The following is a 19,507-nucleotide window of genomic DNA, read 5'->3' as shown; positions in this document are numbered from 1 at the left end:
TAACACCAGTATGTGTGTATATACTTTTATATGATATTTTCCAGCCTCCTGTCAGCTGGCTCCTTGAGGACGGCCCTATCTATAGACGGTACCGCCACTTGTTTTGATAAGCGTGTGAGCGCCTTATCCACCCTAAGGGGTGTTTCCCAACGCGCCCTAACTTCTGGCGGGAAAGGGTATACCGCCAATAATTTTCTATCGGGGGGAACCCACGCATCATCACACACTTCATTTAATTTATCTGATTCAGGAAAAACTACAGGTAGTTTTTTCACATCCCACATAATACCCTCTTTTGTGGTACTTGTAGTATCAGAAATATGTAACACCTCCTTCATTGCCCTTAACGTGTGGCCCTAATAAGGAATACGTTTGTTTATTCACCGTCGACACTGGATTCAGTGTCCGTGTCTGTGTCGACCGACTAAGGTAAACGGGCGTTTTAAAACCCCTGACGGTGTTTTTGAGACGTCTGGACCGGTACTAATTGTTTGTCGGCCGTCTCATGTCGTCAACCGACCTTGCAGCGTGTTGACATTATCACGTAATTCCCTAAATAAGCCATCCATTCCGGTGTCGACTCCCTAGAGAGTGACATCACCATTACAGGCAATTGCTCCGCCTCCTCACCAACATCGTCCTCATACATGTCGACACACACGTACTGACACACAGCACACACACAGGGAATGCTCTGATAGAGGACAGGACCCACTAGCCCTTTGGAGAGACAGAGGGAGAGTTTGCCAGCACACACCAAAAAACGCTATAATTATATAGGGACAACCTTATATAAGTGTTTTCCCTTATAGCATCTTTTTATATATTTCTAACGCCAAATTAGTGCCCCCCCTCTCTGTTTTAACCCTGTTTCTGTAGTGCAGTGCAGGGGAGAGCCTGGGAGCCTTCCCTCCAGCCTTTCTGTGAGGGAAAATGGCGCTGTGTGCTGAGGAGATAGGCCCCGCCCCTTTTTCGGCGGGCTCGTCTCCCGCTCTTCAACGGATTCTGGCAGGGGTTAAATATCTCCATATAGCCCCCGGAGGCTATATGTGAGGTATTTTTTGCCAAAAAATAGGTTTACATTGCCTCCCAGGGCGCCCCCCTCCCAGCGCCCTGCACCCTCAGTGACTGCCGTGTGAAGTGTGCTGAGAGCAATGGCGCACAGCTGCAGTGCTGTGCGCTACCTTAAGAAGACTGAGGAGTCTTCTGCCGCCGATTCTGGACCTTCTTCTCTTTTCAGCATCTGCAAGGGGGCCGGCGGCGAGGCTCCGGTGACCATCCAGGCTGTACCTGTGATCGTCCCTCTGGAGCTAATGTCCAGTAGCCAAAGAAGCCAATCCATCCTGCACGCAGGTGAGTTCACTTCTTCTCCCCTAAGTCCCTCGTTGCAGTGATCCTGTTGCCAGCAGGACTCACTGTAAAATAAAAAACCTAAGCTAAACTTTTCTAAGCAGCTCTTTAGGAGAGCCACCTAGATTGCACCCTTCTCGGCCGGGCACAAAAATCTAACTGAGGCTTGGAGGAGGGTCATAGGGGGAGGAGCCAGTGCACACCACCTGATCCTAAAGCTTTACTTTTTGTGCCCTGTCTCCTGCGGAGCCGCTATTCCCCATGGTCCTTTCAGGAACCCCAGCATCCACTAGGACGATAGAGAAATATATTAATGTACTGAGTCACTGCCAGTATGCACAGCACAGAGATGTAGGTCTTAGTATATCTACTTACCTAATGTGAGGGATTTGTGTGTTGAACAAAATACTATTGCAACGGTGTCTGCTGGTGTAAAGCCGGTATTTTTACTGCAAAGAAACAAAGAAATATTGATTCTGACTTTTCCCTTTTATAAAACGCAGAGGTAGAAAAGTAGTGTTCACTCTAGGCTGTTTTAGCAGGGCGCCGCGCCCTGCCCGTTTTTTAACAGGCAAAACCCGCCCTGCCCCTTTTGCGGCGCCCTGCTAGAACAGCCGCCCGCTCCCTGCCCTCCCGGCGTGTATAGATGCCGTGCGCATGCGCGCGGCATCCATTCACGCATTGGGAGAGGGCTGGGGGAAGCCCAGCACCGACGGAGGTGCTGGGCACGCCCCCAACAGTGACGTCGGCGGCCACAGACGCTCTCTATAGTAGCGTCTGTGGGCCGCCCCGCCCCCTAAAATGACGGAGGCGTGGCCACGCCCCCTAATTTGCGTGGCCGACCCCCCCATTTCGGCCGCGCGCGCTTATGTGCCCCCCTGAGTCCGGCGCCCTACCCCTTTTCACTCCTAGAGTGAACACTAGAAAAGTATATAATAGAAAACGGATTAAAGGCTATGCCCAATGGACCATAGCAGCTACAATGTGGGAAGAGGGATGACACTGGCTCCAAGCTATCGGCCATTAGTAGAGTTTGTTGCTGCCAGGTTAATGGCATGTATATTTACATACTGTGGTGTTGATGCGGTATGCACTTGCATAGATCATATATTGGACTGTACATGTTAACATGCATATTACTTTACTCATTAAACAAAATCTTATGGAGCTTATCCCACAGTGCAAGATGTCATAGTTGGTTTGGAGTGCATAAATGGCTTACCACACATAACAATGCATGTTTGCAAGCTTAATGGTGTAAGAAGCATAGGGAATGAACTACAGATGTGTTCTCTTACATCCTTGCTGCAATCACACTAAACAGCCCTTCAAGTTGCGCCATGCCATGACTTTTGCCGCAAAAAATGTGTCTTAGATGCAATGTAATGCAATAAGACACTCGAGAAACTTCTGCTGATTAAAATGATATGCAGCATGCCTATATTCTGTGTGTGACTGTGACTGTATTCGCATACAAAATGCTATGCAACGCTTCATTTCGGATGCAGATAGAGCCACTATTACACACAGAATATAGGCATGCCGCATATCATTTTAATCAGCAGAAGCTGCTCATGCGTCTAAGATGCATTTCCGCGACAAAAGACACAAAAAAAGATGCTTGGTGCTACAGAGTCAAACAGCACTCATGCGTTATGTGTAACGCGACTTGTAGCGAATGGAGGAAAGTTGTAAGAGGACACATCTGTACCAAGTAGTGGAGGAAGATAATATAGGTAGAGATCAAAGCTTGGAGAGAGAGAAATGTACCAACTAATCATCTCCTAATTGTCATTCTTCAACAGCAGCCTGTAAAACAGGGATGGGGAACCTTCGGCCCTCCAGCTGTTGAACTACACATCCCAGCATGCCCTGCTACAGTTTTAGCATGGCCAACTAGTAAAACTGTAGCAGGGCATGCTGGTATGTGTAGTTCAACAACAGCTGATGGGCCAAAGGTTCCTCACCGCTGCTGTAAAATGACAGAAGCTGATTGCTTGGTACTTTATCTCCCTTTAAGGTTTGATAAATCTTCCCAATAGTCAGATGAAACATCTGTTTCCAATAAATGGATGAATGCATGTTTGGTGCCAACTAAAAGAGTTCTAGTGCCCTAAGTACTTGCGCCCAACAGTGAAGGCTTCTACTTTCTGTAGTGTGGTAGGAGTTCATTTCCAGCTACAGTTTTGGTGCAGTTATTCTCTGCAAGACTAAAGGATATTTAATGATACATCTTCACCCGTATTGCAGAATTTGTTCTCTGATGGAAAAATGGGTATCTTCCAGAACAACAAAGCACCTATCTATAGAGCACTTGTGCTCACCAAATGGCTTAGTGGGCATGACACTATTGTCTTCTATAAAGCATGTCCTTCTCAGTTACTAGATCTGAACCCAATTGAAGCTTTATGGGATAGTGTGGTATGATCTCTAACAGTTATGTGCTAAAAATAAATTATACAAAAGTTGAAAGTACAAAGAAAGCAATATTTAACAAATGTAAACGACACTTATTAAATAGTTATATATTTAAGATATTTGGCCTTTTTGTTTGAGTACAAAACTCATCATACAGTAAATGCTTTACATATATAAGATTTGTATTTCATTTTAATGAACAAGAACAGTTACTTAGAAATGATTCTAATGTTAGGCTTACCTCGTAGAAAACAGGAATGTTAAAAGCATAAATGCCAGCTGGATAAAAAATACTGAAAGATGGAAGAAAAAAAAAAAAAAACATGTTACATTTCTATTACAAATTATAGATATACAATTTTTTGGGGAGTAAAATATAACATATATACAGTAGGGCCAAATGTAACAGCCCGCGATTTGCAAGAGCTTGCTCGATTTCAGTTTTGCCTTTGTGCTGCTTTAACACTAAAGACCAACTCTTCAGAAACACTCCGGCTTCCGGAAAGCGCAGGCTTTTCCATTTGGCCCATAGAATTAATATGTGGTATTCAATCCTGCGCTATGTGAAAAAGCTGCTCTAGTAAAAGACATAAAATACAAATTTAAAAAGGGATTCATTTAAAACATATGGGCTAGATGCATTATCGCTTGGAGAGTGATAAAATGGAGAAAGAAAAAGTGCCAGCCAATCAGGTTCTAACTGACATGTCACGGCCCGTGTTTTAAAAATGGCAGTTGGCTGGTACTTTTTCTCTCTCCATTTGATCACTTTCTAAGCAATGATGCATCTGGCCCATAATTTTTAACGTATAAATATGCTACTGAAGCATGTTATAAACACAGTGTTACAGCTAGAACTAGTTTTTCCACATTAGATATATCCTTTTTATAATTTTTAGAACCAAATTAGTTCTTAATGTCTGACATAATGGTCAATTTTAACAGCACTAAAAAGTTGTTTTTTTGGGAAATTTCTTAAATAAAAGGATGAACCCTAGCTGACAGCACTCAGCCTCTCACATTTATGGGGGTATATTATGTTAAATTTTAGGTGATTTTTTTTAAATTAGATTTTGCATTTGTAAAAAATGTCAAATTGTCTATAAAGCCAAATCACACTCAAAATCGAATATCAGCAAAACATCAATGTTTTTCCATAGACTAATACAGGATTCTCCTGATTTATTAACATTATACTTGAAAAACAGGTTCTGCGTGTGCGTTGGGAATGTGTACTGTACACAGCTGCTGTGCCTTTTTGCAAGTGCTTCCTGGGCGTCTCTGTACTTTTCAGTGCTACTGTTTTGTTTGTTTTTTAAATAATTTTGCACATCCTCAATATAAACAATCGCAGGTGCAGTCGCCGTAGCGTCTGTCCATGAATCAGTCCAGGTATTAATTATACTGTAAAGCAGGGCTGGCCAAACCTCACAAGCAGGGCTGGCCAAACCAACAGTTAACGGTTTCCAGGTCTCCTCACAGAATCACAAGTGAGTAATTAGCTCCACCTGTAGATCTTTTAAAATGTATCAGTGAGTAATGACTGCACCTGTGCGCCTGCTAGATGAGCTGGAAAGCGTGAACTGTTGGTAGCGCTCGAGGACCAGGGTTCGCTACCCCTGATCTAGAAGGACCTGGGACCTGCAACAGCGGCAGCATATATTCCTTGGTTCTAATGCATTTTTTCTTAAGTATTTTAAACATTGCTTAAATTTGAAATAAACATTAACTTAAAAAAAGTTATTTCGTATACATTTATCATTAAATAAACTAGAAGTTATACTCTGCAGATGGTTGAAATTGAAAAACAGGAACACTTATTTGTAAAACTACTGATTTTTCCAGTTAAACATGTGATTGAACATGAACGCCTTATCATAAGTTATGTTAAGGCGTGTGTATACAGAAGGTTTAAAGTTACACTACCACCTAGCAAAAGTGATATTAAGGCCTCCCTTCATGGCAACAGAAGGGTATGGGAGATGGAAGACCAATCACAAGTTTTGATCTTTTATTTCCTTCTTGCAATTGGCCCTCCTGTTTGTCCCTGGGGGAAAAAAAAAAACACTGCACATAGCAGACCTTAGTTTGACAGTTACTGTTACTACAAAGCCACATTATTACATTTACACATATACACTCTTTGTATATTAAAATCCAAACTACCTAATGCATGGAAATCAATGTCTTAGTATAACATAATCGATAGCCATACAAACTCAGTGTCAGAGAACTAGCGTTGCACTTACTGATAAATATAATAACGACCAGACTAAAGGTGTCCAGGTCAATATTTCGGTTAGAAAACGTGTCGCAAAAGGTCGTATAGATAATCATCAGGAGTACACAGCTGCTGATGGCCCCAAACGGAGGCTTCTTCCTTTCCAACCAGTCCTTGATGTACCTCCGGACAATCTACAAGAGAGAAGCCAACAGGTTGCCTCTTTTAGTGCTTGCAGTGAGAGCAAACGCAAAGTGAACTTGACAGCAGAAAGACATAAAGAGGAGTGAATAATTCCAATGACTGCCACAGCGGATTTCAAAAGCTTCCCAGCCGCTACAGTCTTATTCTGGGGAATTTAACAATTTTAGTGCAACTTCCACTGGGCACCTATAATGAGAATATATTTTCAACTGAATCAAATCTATCCTTAATTATGTCAAATGTTCTTTGCTGGCTGTCACCGAGACAAGCCCATTAAGACTCCCTGATGTTTATCTCCTCTGCTGATACTAATGGATGTGTGTAATTATCACAATCCCTCTTGCATCAACAGACAATTCTGAGTGCAACTTCAGGAACCTTAAAATTGTGACATCTTCAGGAATTTCATGACGGCAGATAATCGAAAGTGATCCATGGAACACGTTAATATTTAAAATGCCAGGAACGCGCCAGAAGTTTTTAATTAAATTATAGCTTATGCTTGAAAAGCAAAAGTATATGCGTTGGGGGAGCGTAAATAATTAAAAGTCTGAATATCTGGAGTTTTCATAAATCTAAAGATAAATGTCATTTGATTTCTTTTATTTAAAAAAAAAAAAATGCAGGAGAAAGACTTAATCAACACCTGAGTAATTAATTAGTGGAGGATTCAATGCCTTTACAATGTCTCAAAGCAAAAAGTTGCAGTCTCTGAACTGTTTCAAATTCTTATCTATGGGCCCGATTCACAGGTGGACGCAGTTCACACAGCAGCTGTGTCTTCGGACACAGCTGCTGTACGTAAGTATGCTAATGCTGCAGGAGGTGCCTTGTGGAAAAAGATGCCTCCTGACGGCTTCCGTGATCTGTTGCTGCGTCCGAAGATGCAGCATTGAATCATCTGCATGAACAGCGGCCACCTGTGTAATCTCAAGTTACTCACCATGGCCGATGTAACCACACAGCAGTGGCCTCGACACACCTACAAAACAGGGCTGACATGTCCCCGTTATGTAAAATGCTCACAGTCACCACCCCCAGGGGGCACTGCGACAGTCATCACATCCACTGATCTGCACATGCGCAGATCAGTTGCCATTGTATGCAATCCATCCGGTTTGCAAAACTCTGAATCAGGCCTAATGGGAAAAAATGTGAACAATGAAAAAAGACTTCTCAAATGCTGGACAATCACACAGACTCATAGAAATTTTAAATACTACCGTCACACAGAGGTGTTTTTAATGCTGTGCGACGCGCGGGGACGTACATCACTATCGCTATAGGCGTACACATGGCGAGATCCGTACTTCATTTCTAAGCAATTTAGTCAGATTGCTTAGAAATTAAGCACGGATCTCTCCGTAAAGTTCCAACATGCCCCCTTACCATGCAGCATGATGGAGCTATAAAAGCTGCACTGAGACATCATTATTTAAATACATGGTTTCGCCAACAGTAAGCACTTTAGTCAGAGCCCGACCACTTATTAGGCCACCGTGATCCAGGAAGCTACAAAACGCCTAGGTCGTCTAGTGGGCGATCGGTATTAAAAGGGATTATGGTGGTCAGCAGTGGCAGAGTGTCGGCATGTTTCTGCTCCCTAGAGGCTTGTCCTTCCCCGGGACTAGCCACCAATGCACATCGCCATGGAACAGAATAAAATAAGAAAAGTATCACAGTTTGTTACTAATTTGGTAGAAGAGAAACCAGCACACTTAAAGGACATTTCCCAGCACCATATTCATAAAATGTTGCTTTATAATGCCACTGAGACAGCATTTGTTAAAATGAGGTCCAAATACACAAAATAAACAAAAGGACTTTTTAAAAAAAAACATCTGCAAAGAAAAATATCAACCACAACCAGTTATTTTTCTAATACAGTTTAGAAATGCAAATATTTAATTGGTAGCTGTTGGCAACATCGACTTGTTATTGTGCACCAGTTTTTGTTTATGACCCCTATTTGAGTTTAGTACCAGTCACTTCAAATTTAATCGGTTGCGTAAACTTTAGTCACTCCAAAATTTAACGCAGTTTTGTCTCTTAACCCCTTCGCTGCTGAAGGTTTACGCACACCTGTGCTGAGCCCATTTTTTCACTTTTACACTTGTTGTTTTTTTTGTTATTTGGAAGTTTCAAGAAAGGAGAATGCATTTTTATTATTGCTAATTTTTGATGTCTTAATTTCAATGTAACCATGTGTAGAAATAATATGGTCGTCCAAAAGGGTTATTTTCTAAACTAGAAAACCTACTACATTATAAGTGAGAAGACCCCTTTGTTATGGGACACAAGATAGCGGACATCTGGTTATTACATTCCCATATCTGTGAAAAGATACATTTTCTGTGCATGGTTTGAGTTATCTGGTGATCACCAGACAGTAACTACTAAGTGGCATATTGTTTAAAAGAGGAGACTCATCTCTTCCAAAGAAGTGTTCAGACCACCTATGAAAACCGTCACAGGTGATCAATAGACAATAGCTGCAAAGGGGTCAAATACTTTGAAAGAGGGTACTCCTCTTTTTTCACATGTGGGTGCCCCAACTTGTACAGATGCCATTATGTGGGTAATAAGTAACGTAATGCCCTGCACTCCATATACAGTTAACATATGTCTTCCATAGTGCAGGATACTATTGTCTATGAACCCAGAAATGCCTATTAGGTGGCCACACTATGTGAAAAAGAGGACACCCTTCTTTCCAATACGAGTACCCTTTAAGTATTAGAAATTCTGGATGTGAGGAGGCGAAGACCTTCCCCCATCCCTGGAGTCCATTATTTCTCTAGGGATGCAGTCAATATACCGGCTGTAGGGATCCCGGCGTTCACAAGATTGATGCCAGAATCCTGGCAACCGGTGAAATACCAACGCCCGGCATCCCAACACATGCAGGGTATTCCCACTTGGTTGGTGGACCCATGCTACCAACAGAGTGGGAGTAGAACCTGTGGTGATCGAAGAAAGCCACCGGGCCCAATGTGTGGCGAGAGCAGTGACCCCACGAGGGAACTCGCTGCCTCGCAGGCGGGATTCCAGCAGATGGGATACCGCTGTCGGTATAGTTACAGCTGGCATCTTGTCTGCCGGAATATCATATGTATCCCTTTATCTGTAGCATAGACAGTAATATATGGCGATCACACTGACATTAACTGTTATGGTGGCACCTAGTTTGAAAGTGGGTGTCCCATGTTTATTTTGGTCACTATGGTGAAGATGTAGGGACTTTTAACTCAAATCCCCCTATTTTTAGCATACAATTTTTTTTATACATACCTGGCATTGTTGCAAATGTGCAAGAATGTCACTCCTGGGAAACCTCCACCACTGTCCGAGACTCCCCACCAGCATGGTACTGGTGGTGAAAAGGTTTGTGATTTTTCTTTGTATAATGGGGCCTTCTCCTGACGATGAGTGCAGGTGAAGGTTTAAAAACGCTTTCAAATAGGTTATTAAATAAATATATGTATATATTTATTATTGAATAGAAATCTAATTAACGCCATATCTGGTATAAGCCCCTATGGGAGCTGCAGGATGCATCTTACAGGAAAGTCCAAATGTCTTACACATGCCCACATCCACCGTGATTAAACGAGCAGTGTGCTGACTACGAATCAGTCACGTGGAACATTTGAGGCAGATAAAGTCTGTTTCGCTGATAAAAGGGGAAGTATTAAGTGTCAAAAATATTAAGGAAATGGGACATAACCCCTGCTTCTCCAAGCTAATGCATCCCCCCACCCCTACATTTGTGATAGTTTGTAGCTTATGTTTTTGGATAACCTAACTGTACTAGCTGGCACGCTGACATGTAGAAGACATTGTACATTACATCGTCTCCTACCAGTGCTGCCTGGAGAATGTTTTTTTTATTATTTTTGGAAAAGCCGTTTTTACAAACAACAGCGAAACTTGTAGAGTCATTTAAGCAATTAGGACTGAAGTTTCTTTAGCGAACATTGAGGTGTATTCAGATGCTGAAACATTTTTAAACTACAATGGGCTTGACAGTAACAGCCCTGAATCCAGGTATGGGCAGCTGCTAGCATTAGGGAACCCTGCTCTACTGCTGCGTGCACTGATATTAGAAACCACATGTTCTCCTGTTCACACAGAGACTTCATGATCACAGCAACAATGAGTTAAGAAATTTATTATCTACAAGTAGTGCCATGGACCAGAGCATTGATGGAATATTTCTAAGGCCGTTTAAAAGCAGGTTACAGCTCAGCGGTGGGACAGGAGCATGACTCCTGTCACTGAGACGGCAACTTGTTCCTACAAGAGCAGCCAAGGGTTAATGACTGGCCGGGTAACTAGAGAATGCATGAATGATAATGTGCAGACATGCTTTTTATTATTTATTCATGGAAAACAGTGGGTTTTGGTGTGCTTCTTTGAAAAATGTTCAAACTGGTAGAATATACGGGTGCACTATGAAAATTCTATGTCATTAACATTTAATCATAAATTGCTCTTTAATATAAAACATAAAATAAAGGTCTTGTCACAAGCACTTATGTGCAGAAGTAGAAGATGGCATGAAAGCATAGTGACTATCAATGGTGCCGCTGTGTGTTGTTTAACCCGTACACATCTGGCAGTCATGTTTGTTAGGAGGAGTTGGCTCAATGTTTATCTCTCTATCTTATCTTCCACCTGTTGCCGCTTTCAGGTAGCGCAGAGGAGAAGCAAGCGTAGTCCAGATTTTACACAGAATTTAAAAACTTGTTGGACAGAATTAATGGAGTTAATATCAAGGGGTTCTTTTTGTCAGTCCAGAGGTTAGGACTTTACACCAGCACACCATCCCTTTAAAAACAAATAAAATAAATAAAAAGTGTTCCGCTTTACCACTAGGGACGATCCCTTCACAAATGTACATTAAATGTATTGTGTATCACCCTCCATAACAGCACCACTGCTGTAAGTGCCAGACTTTGATTGTGTTTTATGTTGGTGTGAGAGAGAACTGCATAATGCCAATCCTTGGGTATTACAGCCGCTCTCCCTAAAAATATATATATTTCCGAGTTAACTAAATTAAGTTTATGTTTTGCACAATATTTGCAATGACAAAGAAAAATACATTGTAAGAAGAGGACATTTTCCAAGTCGTCAATTACCAGTGTTTCTACTGCAGAATTTAAAACAGGAATATTATTATGTGCACAACACAGATGGTTATACACGTTATATTCTGTGGACAGAAATACCCATTTAGTAAATAACCCCTGCTGGTCTTTGTTAAATAAAAAGGTGTTTTTTTAAATGACAAAAAGAAAACTCAAACGCATTGTTTATAGAGTATAATTTGTAATGGACCATTTTAAAGACCTCACATTTTTGCAATTTTTCATAACATAATGTGGTATGGACTCCAGATTTTGTACTCCGAACCACCAATTGTCATGGGTAAAGGTCTCACCCCTTCTTGAACCCAAGCAATTACGGACAGTCACTTCCCTAAGTTATGAGTTGAAGTGGTGGTAGCATGTTCTGCCTATACTTTTTTTGTTTGTCTTAGGGTTTTGATCTTTTTGATACTCTAATTTTTTTCCCCTTTGGCTATGTGTTGAAGTACATTCTATTCTGCTTCCATTTGTGCCATCTTGCTTCAAAAAACAAAACAAACAAACAAAAAATAATAAAAAAGTGATCAGAATTACATTAATGGCCTATTTATTAATTTTGTAAACTTCTGATGTAAATATTGGGTCTGGTTAGGATAAACTGGTCTGTTAATTAAGTGACAATGCCATTGATCTAGTATATATTATATTTTCATGAGTTGATGAGGGAGTTGGTTGCTTTTACATTTTGTCATAAGCTCCAGGTTGTATAGAAAAGGTGTTCCTAGAGTGGAAGGAGTATTAGGGACCAAGACATGTAGAGTACTAAGGGCCTCATGAGTTCTTAATCCAGCACTGGCTGTGGGGTGAGGAAAGGCCTCATACTAACAATTCCCCTGGGAACCTGATGTTTCGTTAGCACTGTGAGGCTGCTTTGACAAACATTCTCATCTGTAGCAATCTGTGCTGCATTGTCCTGAGATGGTAGCTCTACTCCTTCAGGTAAACGTGCTCCTTTCACTCTGGCCTCTGTAATTTACTATTTATTTCATGTGTGCATCCCTCAGTATAGCATATCAACAAAAACGGTTTTCATTTTCCTAGTAGTGTAGTTACTTCATGTTGAAGTGTGGACGATATTTCTTAAAACTGGAGCACTTGAAAAAGTATCAACCAAAATCTGTAATTTTCTTGCATCAGTTTAGCTAATTAAAGTGAACTTCTGATTATAGATTAAAGCACATTTTTCCAAAGCAACAATATTCACATTATTTTTTTCTTCATTTCTATTACATAATTTTATTCGGAAAAAAAATAAAACATTTTTATTAAAATATATCAACATGTAAATAAAAGAAGAAATTGACCGGTAAGTGGTATAGTCTGCATACAGTACACAAAACATTCAAAAAGTTTAAAGCAGGCAATGAACACAAGGCAAAACAAGTAAAAAAGGTGTCTTACTAAACATAATGATAATCAAAACAGATTGAGTACAGTAAAATAGCATAAATCACACGCAATCACCTACAGCAAGAACCATAAAGGAAGAAAAAAATCCAAAAACAATTAGAGTCCGAGTCCGTGTACATATATTATAATTTTTTATAATTACAAAATAGCCTTAATATAACATAAATATTAATGGAGAGATGTGATTCAACTCCGTTATTCTGAATATGCTCACAAATAAGTTGCCCGGATTGCTCTTTAATATTGATGATCTGAAAACTCATTAAATATACATGATGTTGGACTAACATTGCTGGTGACATCTGCAGAGCTTTGAGCAAGAGGCCGTTCATTAGACATCTCCAGAGAATAACTTGGATGTGTCCGGAATCTGATGTTCCCCACCATTGTACATGAGAGGATCCTCTCTATAGGAACCTGACCAGAAATGTGGATACTACATGTAGCGTACTTAAGAATTCTAGCACAAAACTACAGAATGCTACTATTCCCAACAACCTTTTGTGTACTATAAATACTATTAATAACAAACTACTAGATAAATTACAATGAAATAAAAAAAGATATTCTAAGACTACTAAACCAAAGGGATTCATTATTCTTTATACCATTTTTTTAAAATCCTAGTTATACTTTGTATAAGCATTATCTTATAGAGCTCTGGGATGGTGGAGACCGAAAACACAAACCGTACATCACAATAAAGTCACTATATTTAAGAAAGTGCTGAAAAAGTACTGACTATTTAGCACAGAGTAAAGAATAACATACCTGGCCAATAATCAATGGAACGACAACAGTCATGAAAAGTTGGGAAAATATGGAGGTAAAGGGCACTGATGATGATGATCCCAACTACAAGAGAAATATAAACATGATACTTATATTATGCATTTGTATCATTAGTGTTCAGTGAGCAGATATAAAACAACAGATTATTAAAGCTACATACTTGATGCATGAAATTGTCACATACAGGAGTGTTGAACACCACAATCTGAGCTTATCAGTGTAATGTACATAAGGGCCCCGATTACTTGATACATCCATCATCGATGACCTTGATCAGATATTTGTCGGTGAACCAGGGAAAATCTGCATGTTAAATATCTCTGTTTTGCCGATCCCGTCGAGGGATTGGGTAATTGCGGCAATCAGTTGCTGATGTATGAGCCCCATAAAAAGAGCTTCACATCACTTCTCAATACTAGGCGCTTGGACAGTATGTTAGAAGCCCCATTCATCTCCCGGGGTCAGGAAATTGGGGAAATCCAATATGTTGGGATTTCCTCGATTTGCTTATCCCGACCCAAAAAATTGTCAAATCTTAAATTTTTAACATGCAGAATTTACCTGATTCCCCAGATGGATTTTGCCAGTCATTGATAGCCACAGGTCAGCATTTTTGATCAGCGAAACAGATTAAGGAAATATGGTGCAGACAGCCCATATAAGTCTAGCGCCTCATACTTCAAACATAACACACAGACATGTTGGACCTGAAATACTATGTACTGTACTGCTACTACTGTTCTAATGTGCTCACTGGCTACAGGTTGTTCTTGCCCACCCACATCATCGTGTGTGTGTGTGTGTGTGTGTGTGTGTGTGTGTGTGTGTGTGTGTGTGTAGCTAGTTTTCCAGTATTTTATTTTACTATTCAGCAACGGACGCATACCACAGTATAGTAATAATCTTAAAGGAGTTCAGGGTTTTGAACAAAAGAAAACTTTGTAGAAGCCATGTCCTTTCAGTTACTCTGATACAAAGAAAAAGTGATATAAAGTGCAAATGAAGGAACGTGGCTATCCTAAAAACTAGTTTTCTGAAATTGCATTGAAATAAGACAGCGCTAATAGTGACTTGAGGCTACCAGGCCCACTGACTGCACAGTCATGCTCTCCATCTGGCTGCTATTACTAATTTAAAATGGCACAAGCAAAAGGAATTTTAATGTAGTGTTAACTCCAATGTGCCACGCTATCGGTTACATATAATGCTATAAACAGAATGAAGCTAAAATGATCTTGGGTGGCAAGTTGCAACCCTTGTTACTGGCACTGAATGCAGTGACGCATGTGTCGCATCCTGAAAGTTACAGCACTGTGCTTTCTGGCGAATGTATAGCAGCAGCACAGGCTAATAGGAGTGACAGCATCCCTGATCCTCAGACATCGGTGCTGGTGCCTTCCTTCCAGTGTACACTGTATGTGAGGCATGTAGCTGAGACATGAATGTAGGTAACTTGCACATGACAAGTGTAAAAACAGCTCTTCCTATGTCATCATGCTGTGTATTCTGTTTCACACTTTTAGCTTAACTGGCATCTAAACACGCATCTTAGTATAAATAATGTAGTCGGTACCAGACCTGTTAAACCGTAAGAAGAACATTATACAGCTCTATCGAGCACAATCAGAAGTGCTACAATTATTAATCATGGAGAGCCTATTCATGCATTAACTAGATTTGTGGTTGCGTAAAAACAGAGATAAATGTTGTGTAAAATTGCACCAATTTGGTACTTTCCACTTATTAAATAACTTTGTGCAACGTGCATAAGTGCTCTATAACCCATGTCATTTTTACAGCACTTCCTAGAAAACGTGCACACACACATCTGGTGATCTGCAATATCATATGCAATGGGCGATGGTAGCAGAGGATTTGTATATACAGCAGATACTGTAGTATGGGGTGGCGGTAGTGAGTAGGGCACAGGGACAGTGGCAAGGGTGGTAGCAGTAAGGGAAATATGTAGTTATGGTAGACTTACTGTCGATAACTCTATTTCTCTCAAGTCCACAGTATCCACAGGATAAACATTGGGATATGAGGTAGCGTCAGCGGATTGGCACCAATGATCAAAAGCTTTCGGCCTCCAAAAATGCAACGGGCCAGTCCCCTATATCCCCACCTCCTGGCTCAGGCAAATCAGTTGTTTTCCAAAGCTCAGGGCAGTAGCATCACAGAGAGCCCTCATCAAAAGAGAAGAACACACATGCACACACTTCCGTACAAGAAGGAAGAGGTTAGTAGGTGTAAGGATCCTCAAATCAGGTGTATCAGGGTGGGATCCCTGTGGATACTGTGGGCTTAGGAGAAATAGCGTTATCGACAGGAAGTCTATCATAACTACGTATTTCTCCTGTGGGGTCCACAGATTATCCACAGGATAAACATTGGGATGTACCAAAGCAATATTAGCGGAGGGGACACTCCTGATTGGACAGGAGAATCCTTCGCCTGAATGCAGCGTCCTGAGAGGCAAAGGTATCAAAGGCATAACGTCTAATGAATGTGTTAATGGAAGACCATATGGCTGCCCTACATATTTGTTCAGCTGAAGCACCACGTTGTGCTGCCCATGAAGGACCTACCTTGGAAAAAAGTGCAAACATCCTGTAGGTTAGCAATTTTCTTTTGAAACCATACAGTTAATGCGGACACCTGAACTCTCAAGGAAGCCACCTGTAGACCTTTGTCCATTCCTGCCTAAAGTAATATTAGGACTCTGGAAACTCTAAAAGACCTAGGGCCAAATTTCCTGTCACTTCACCATTGAACATAGGCCTGCCATATTCTGTAATAAATGTGAGCCGAGGATGGTTTCCTTGCTTTAAGCATGGTTTGAATTACCAGTTGTGAGAATCATTTTGCTTTCAGGATGGAAGTCTCAAGAGTCACGCCGTCAAAGACAGCCGATCCAGGTGCTTGTAATAGCAAGGACCCTGAGACAGTAGATACGGACGCTGAGGGAGTAGGAACGGAGTATCCCCCAACAGCATCTGAAGATCTGTGTAGCAATGTCTTCTGGGCCAAGCCGGAGCTATCGGTATCACAGCGCCCTTTCCCTGTTTTACCTTTCGCATCACCCTGGGCAAGAGGGTGATCAGTGGAAACACATAGGCCAGACGAAAGTCCCATCTTACTGACAGAGCATCCACAAAGGTCACTTTGGGATCCTTTGTCCTTGACCTGTATGCGGGAGCTTTGTTGTTATGACCGGAAGCCATGAGATCTATCTCCGGTAACCCCCACTTGTCTACCAGAATGTGGAAAACCTCTGGGTGTAAAGCCCATTCGTTTGCATGAATTGCGTGTCGACTGAGAAAATCCGCTTCCCAGTTTAGGACTCCCAGAATGAACACTGCGGACAAGGCTGGATGATGAAGTTCTGCCCACCTTAACGGGCGGCTTACCTCCTTCATTGCTTTTTGGCTGCGAGTTCCTCCCTGATGATTGAGGTACGCTACTGTCGTTGCATTGTCCGAGCAAATTTGAACAGGTTTCCCCCGAAGAATGTCCTTTCCCTGAATGAGTGATATATATATGGCCCGAAGTTCCAATATATTTATAGGCAGGCAACTCTCTTCCTTGGTCCACTACCCTTGGAAACAACTTCTTTCTGACACTGCTACCCAGCCCTGAAGACTGGCATCCGTTGTCAATCCCAATCTGAGATCGAAAAGGGTCTCCCTTTGTCCAGATGGGATGTCTGTAGCCACCAGGCTAACGACCTCCGTACTTCCAGAGGAAGGACCATAGTCTGAGTCTTTATTGTCTGATGTAACCCATTCCATTTGGAAAGGATCAGACGTTGAAGGGGCCTCGAGTAAAATTGAGCATACTCCACCATGTCGAATGTCGACACCATTGATCCCATCACGCGCATAGCAGTAACAGCTCCTGAATCCTCAACTGTTTTGTGGATATTTTGTTCGGAGGTAAAAAAAAACCACACTCTGTAGACCCGAATCCAATACAGCCCCCAAGTGTGTCATACATTGTGACGGAACCAGGGACAACTTTGCCCAATTTATGAGCCAACTGTGTCTCTGTAAACAAGCTATTGTCTGTTGCAGATGATACTAAAGCAATTCCTGAGACTGTGCCAGGATTAATAGGATGTTGAGGTATGGAAAAATCCTTATCCCCTGTCGATGGGGATAAGATGCCATTACCACCATCATTTTGGTGATCACTCTTGGAGCTGTAGCCAGTCCAAATGGTAGGGCCTGAAACAAAGTACTGCTGGAGGATAGCAAACCTGAAATAGCACTGATGGGACTGTGCTATATGAACATGTAGGTAAGCATCCTGGATATCCAGGGATACCATACAATACTCCAGCTCTATGGCCAAAATAATGGAACGTAAAGTCTCCATATGAAAGCGAGGCACCCAAATGTACTTGTTTAGCACCTTGAGATTGAGTATGGGCCGGAACGACCCATTCGGCTTCTGAACTAGAAACAGGTTGGAATAGAAACCTTGTACTTGTTGCGCAGGAGGAACTGGAATTATCACTCTTGATTGAAGCAACTTCTGAACTGCCTGATTGAAGCACCTTCTGAACTGCCTCTTCTGAACCGGCCTTCATTTCTACTGAAGACAGGCTGGTACAAAAAAACCTTTGTGGAGGGTGTTTCTTGAAGGCAAACGCATAACCGTGAGATACTGCTTCTTGCACCCAGGCATCTGTGGTTGACTGCTGCCAGATCTGTGCAAAATGAAGAAGTCGGCCTCCCACCCTGGGGTCCCCCAGGTGTAGGCCCGCACCATTAGGCTGATGGCTTATCTTCTGGCTTGGAAGCAGGTCCTCTGGTAGCCTAATGCTTTTTAGTCTTACCAGACATCAGATTAGGACTGTTTGCCATAACCCTTTCCTTTTGTTTTTCCTTGGGTCCGAAAAGGCCGAATAGCTGGAAACTTAGGTTTGGATTTGTAGGAAGAAGGAAACTTCACTTTTTTGGAGTCTGCCTCTGACTCCAAAATACTGTTTAATTCTTTACCAAAAAGAATTTCTCCAGTAAAAGGCAAAAACTCTAGAACCTTCTTGGACTCCGAGTGAACCTTCCATGTACGTAGCCAGACAGCTTTGTGAGCTGTTACTGCAGAGGCTGATGCTTGAGAGGCAATAGTACCCATATCCAAGGCTGCTTCTTCCATAAACATAGTCGCCTCTTTAATATGTGCAATATGGGATTTTTCCTCTCTAGATGCCAATGAGAGATCATCCTCCAATGCATCAGCCAAGGCCGCCACTGCTTTTGCCATCCAGGCTGAAGGCATGGCTGGTCTTACAATTGCCCCAGACAAAGAAAAAATGTTTTTTTTAAAAACATCTATTTTTCTATCCGTAACATCATTTAATGATGTTGAACATAGTAACATAACATAGTAACATAGTATCTATGGTTGAAAAAAGACAATTTGTCCATCAAGTTCAACCTATTTGTGGTCTTCTATGCAGTTTTATTTTAGGACTAATTTTGCCTGATGCCGATGTCAGCCGTTGTATTTTAATGTCAGTCATTGTGTTTTAATAACTATAGTGCGTGACTATCCACCATAACCCTGAATTTATCTAACCCATTCTTAAAGGTGTTGACTGAGTCCGCCGTTACTACTTTATCAGGAACGGAATTCCAAACACGTATTGCCCCTACTGTGAAAAAAACCCTTTTCGCCGCATTGTGCGGAATCTCCTCTCCTCAAACCTAAGCGAGTGTCCACGTGTCCTCTGTGCTGATCTTATCAAAAACAGGTCCCGCGCAAGCTCTGTGTATGGTCCCCTTATATATTTGTAGAGGTTGATCATGTCCCCTCTTAGTCTCCTCTTTTCCAGTGTAAACATGCCTAGCCTTGCAAGCCTATCCTCGTATTCCAGCGTCTCCATGGCCTTAATTAGTTTGGTCGCCTGCCTCTTAACCTTTTCTAGCTCCAGGATATCTTTTTTGTAGTATGG

At 41.6% G+C, this 19,507-nt stretch overlaps 1 protein-coding gene across 1 annotated transcript in view; it reads right to left on the bottom strand.

Annotated features, from left to right (window-relative positions):
- The window catches only part of SLC10A7 (solute carrier family 10 member 7), a 384,092-nt gene that overhangs the window by 34,555 nt on the left and 330,030 nt on the right, over positions 1 to 19,507 (bottom strand). Inside the window, exons 7-10 of the mRNA XM_063920592.1 lie at positions 13,528 to 13,611; positions 6,018 to 6,183; positions 4,010 to 4,061; positions 1,726 to 1,799 (exon numbers count right to left, since the gene is read on the bottom strand). Of these exons, the coding sequence (XP_063776662.1) occupies positions 1,726 to 1,799; positions 4,010 to 4,061; positions 6,018 to 6,183; positions 13,528 to 13,611 (376 nt within the window). The remainder of the gene's footprint in view (positions 1 to 1,725; positions 1,800 to 4,009; positions 4,062 to 6,017; positions 6,184 to 13,527; positions 13,612 to 19,507) is intronic.

Source organism: Pseudophryne corroboree, chromosome 1 (genome assembly GCF_028390025.1).
Source record: "Pseudophryne corroboree isolate aPseCor3 chromosome 1, aPseCor3.hap2, whole genome shotgun sequence".
Taxonomy (NCBI): Eukaryota; Metazoa; Chordata; class Amphibia; order Anura; family Myobatrachidae; genus Pseudophryne; species Pseudophryne corroboree.
This window is presented reverse-complemented; position numbering and strand designations above follow the sequence as displayed.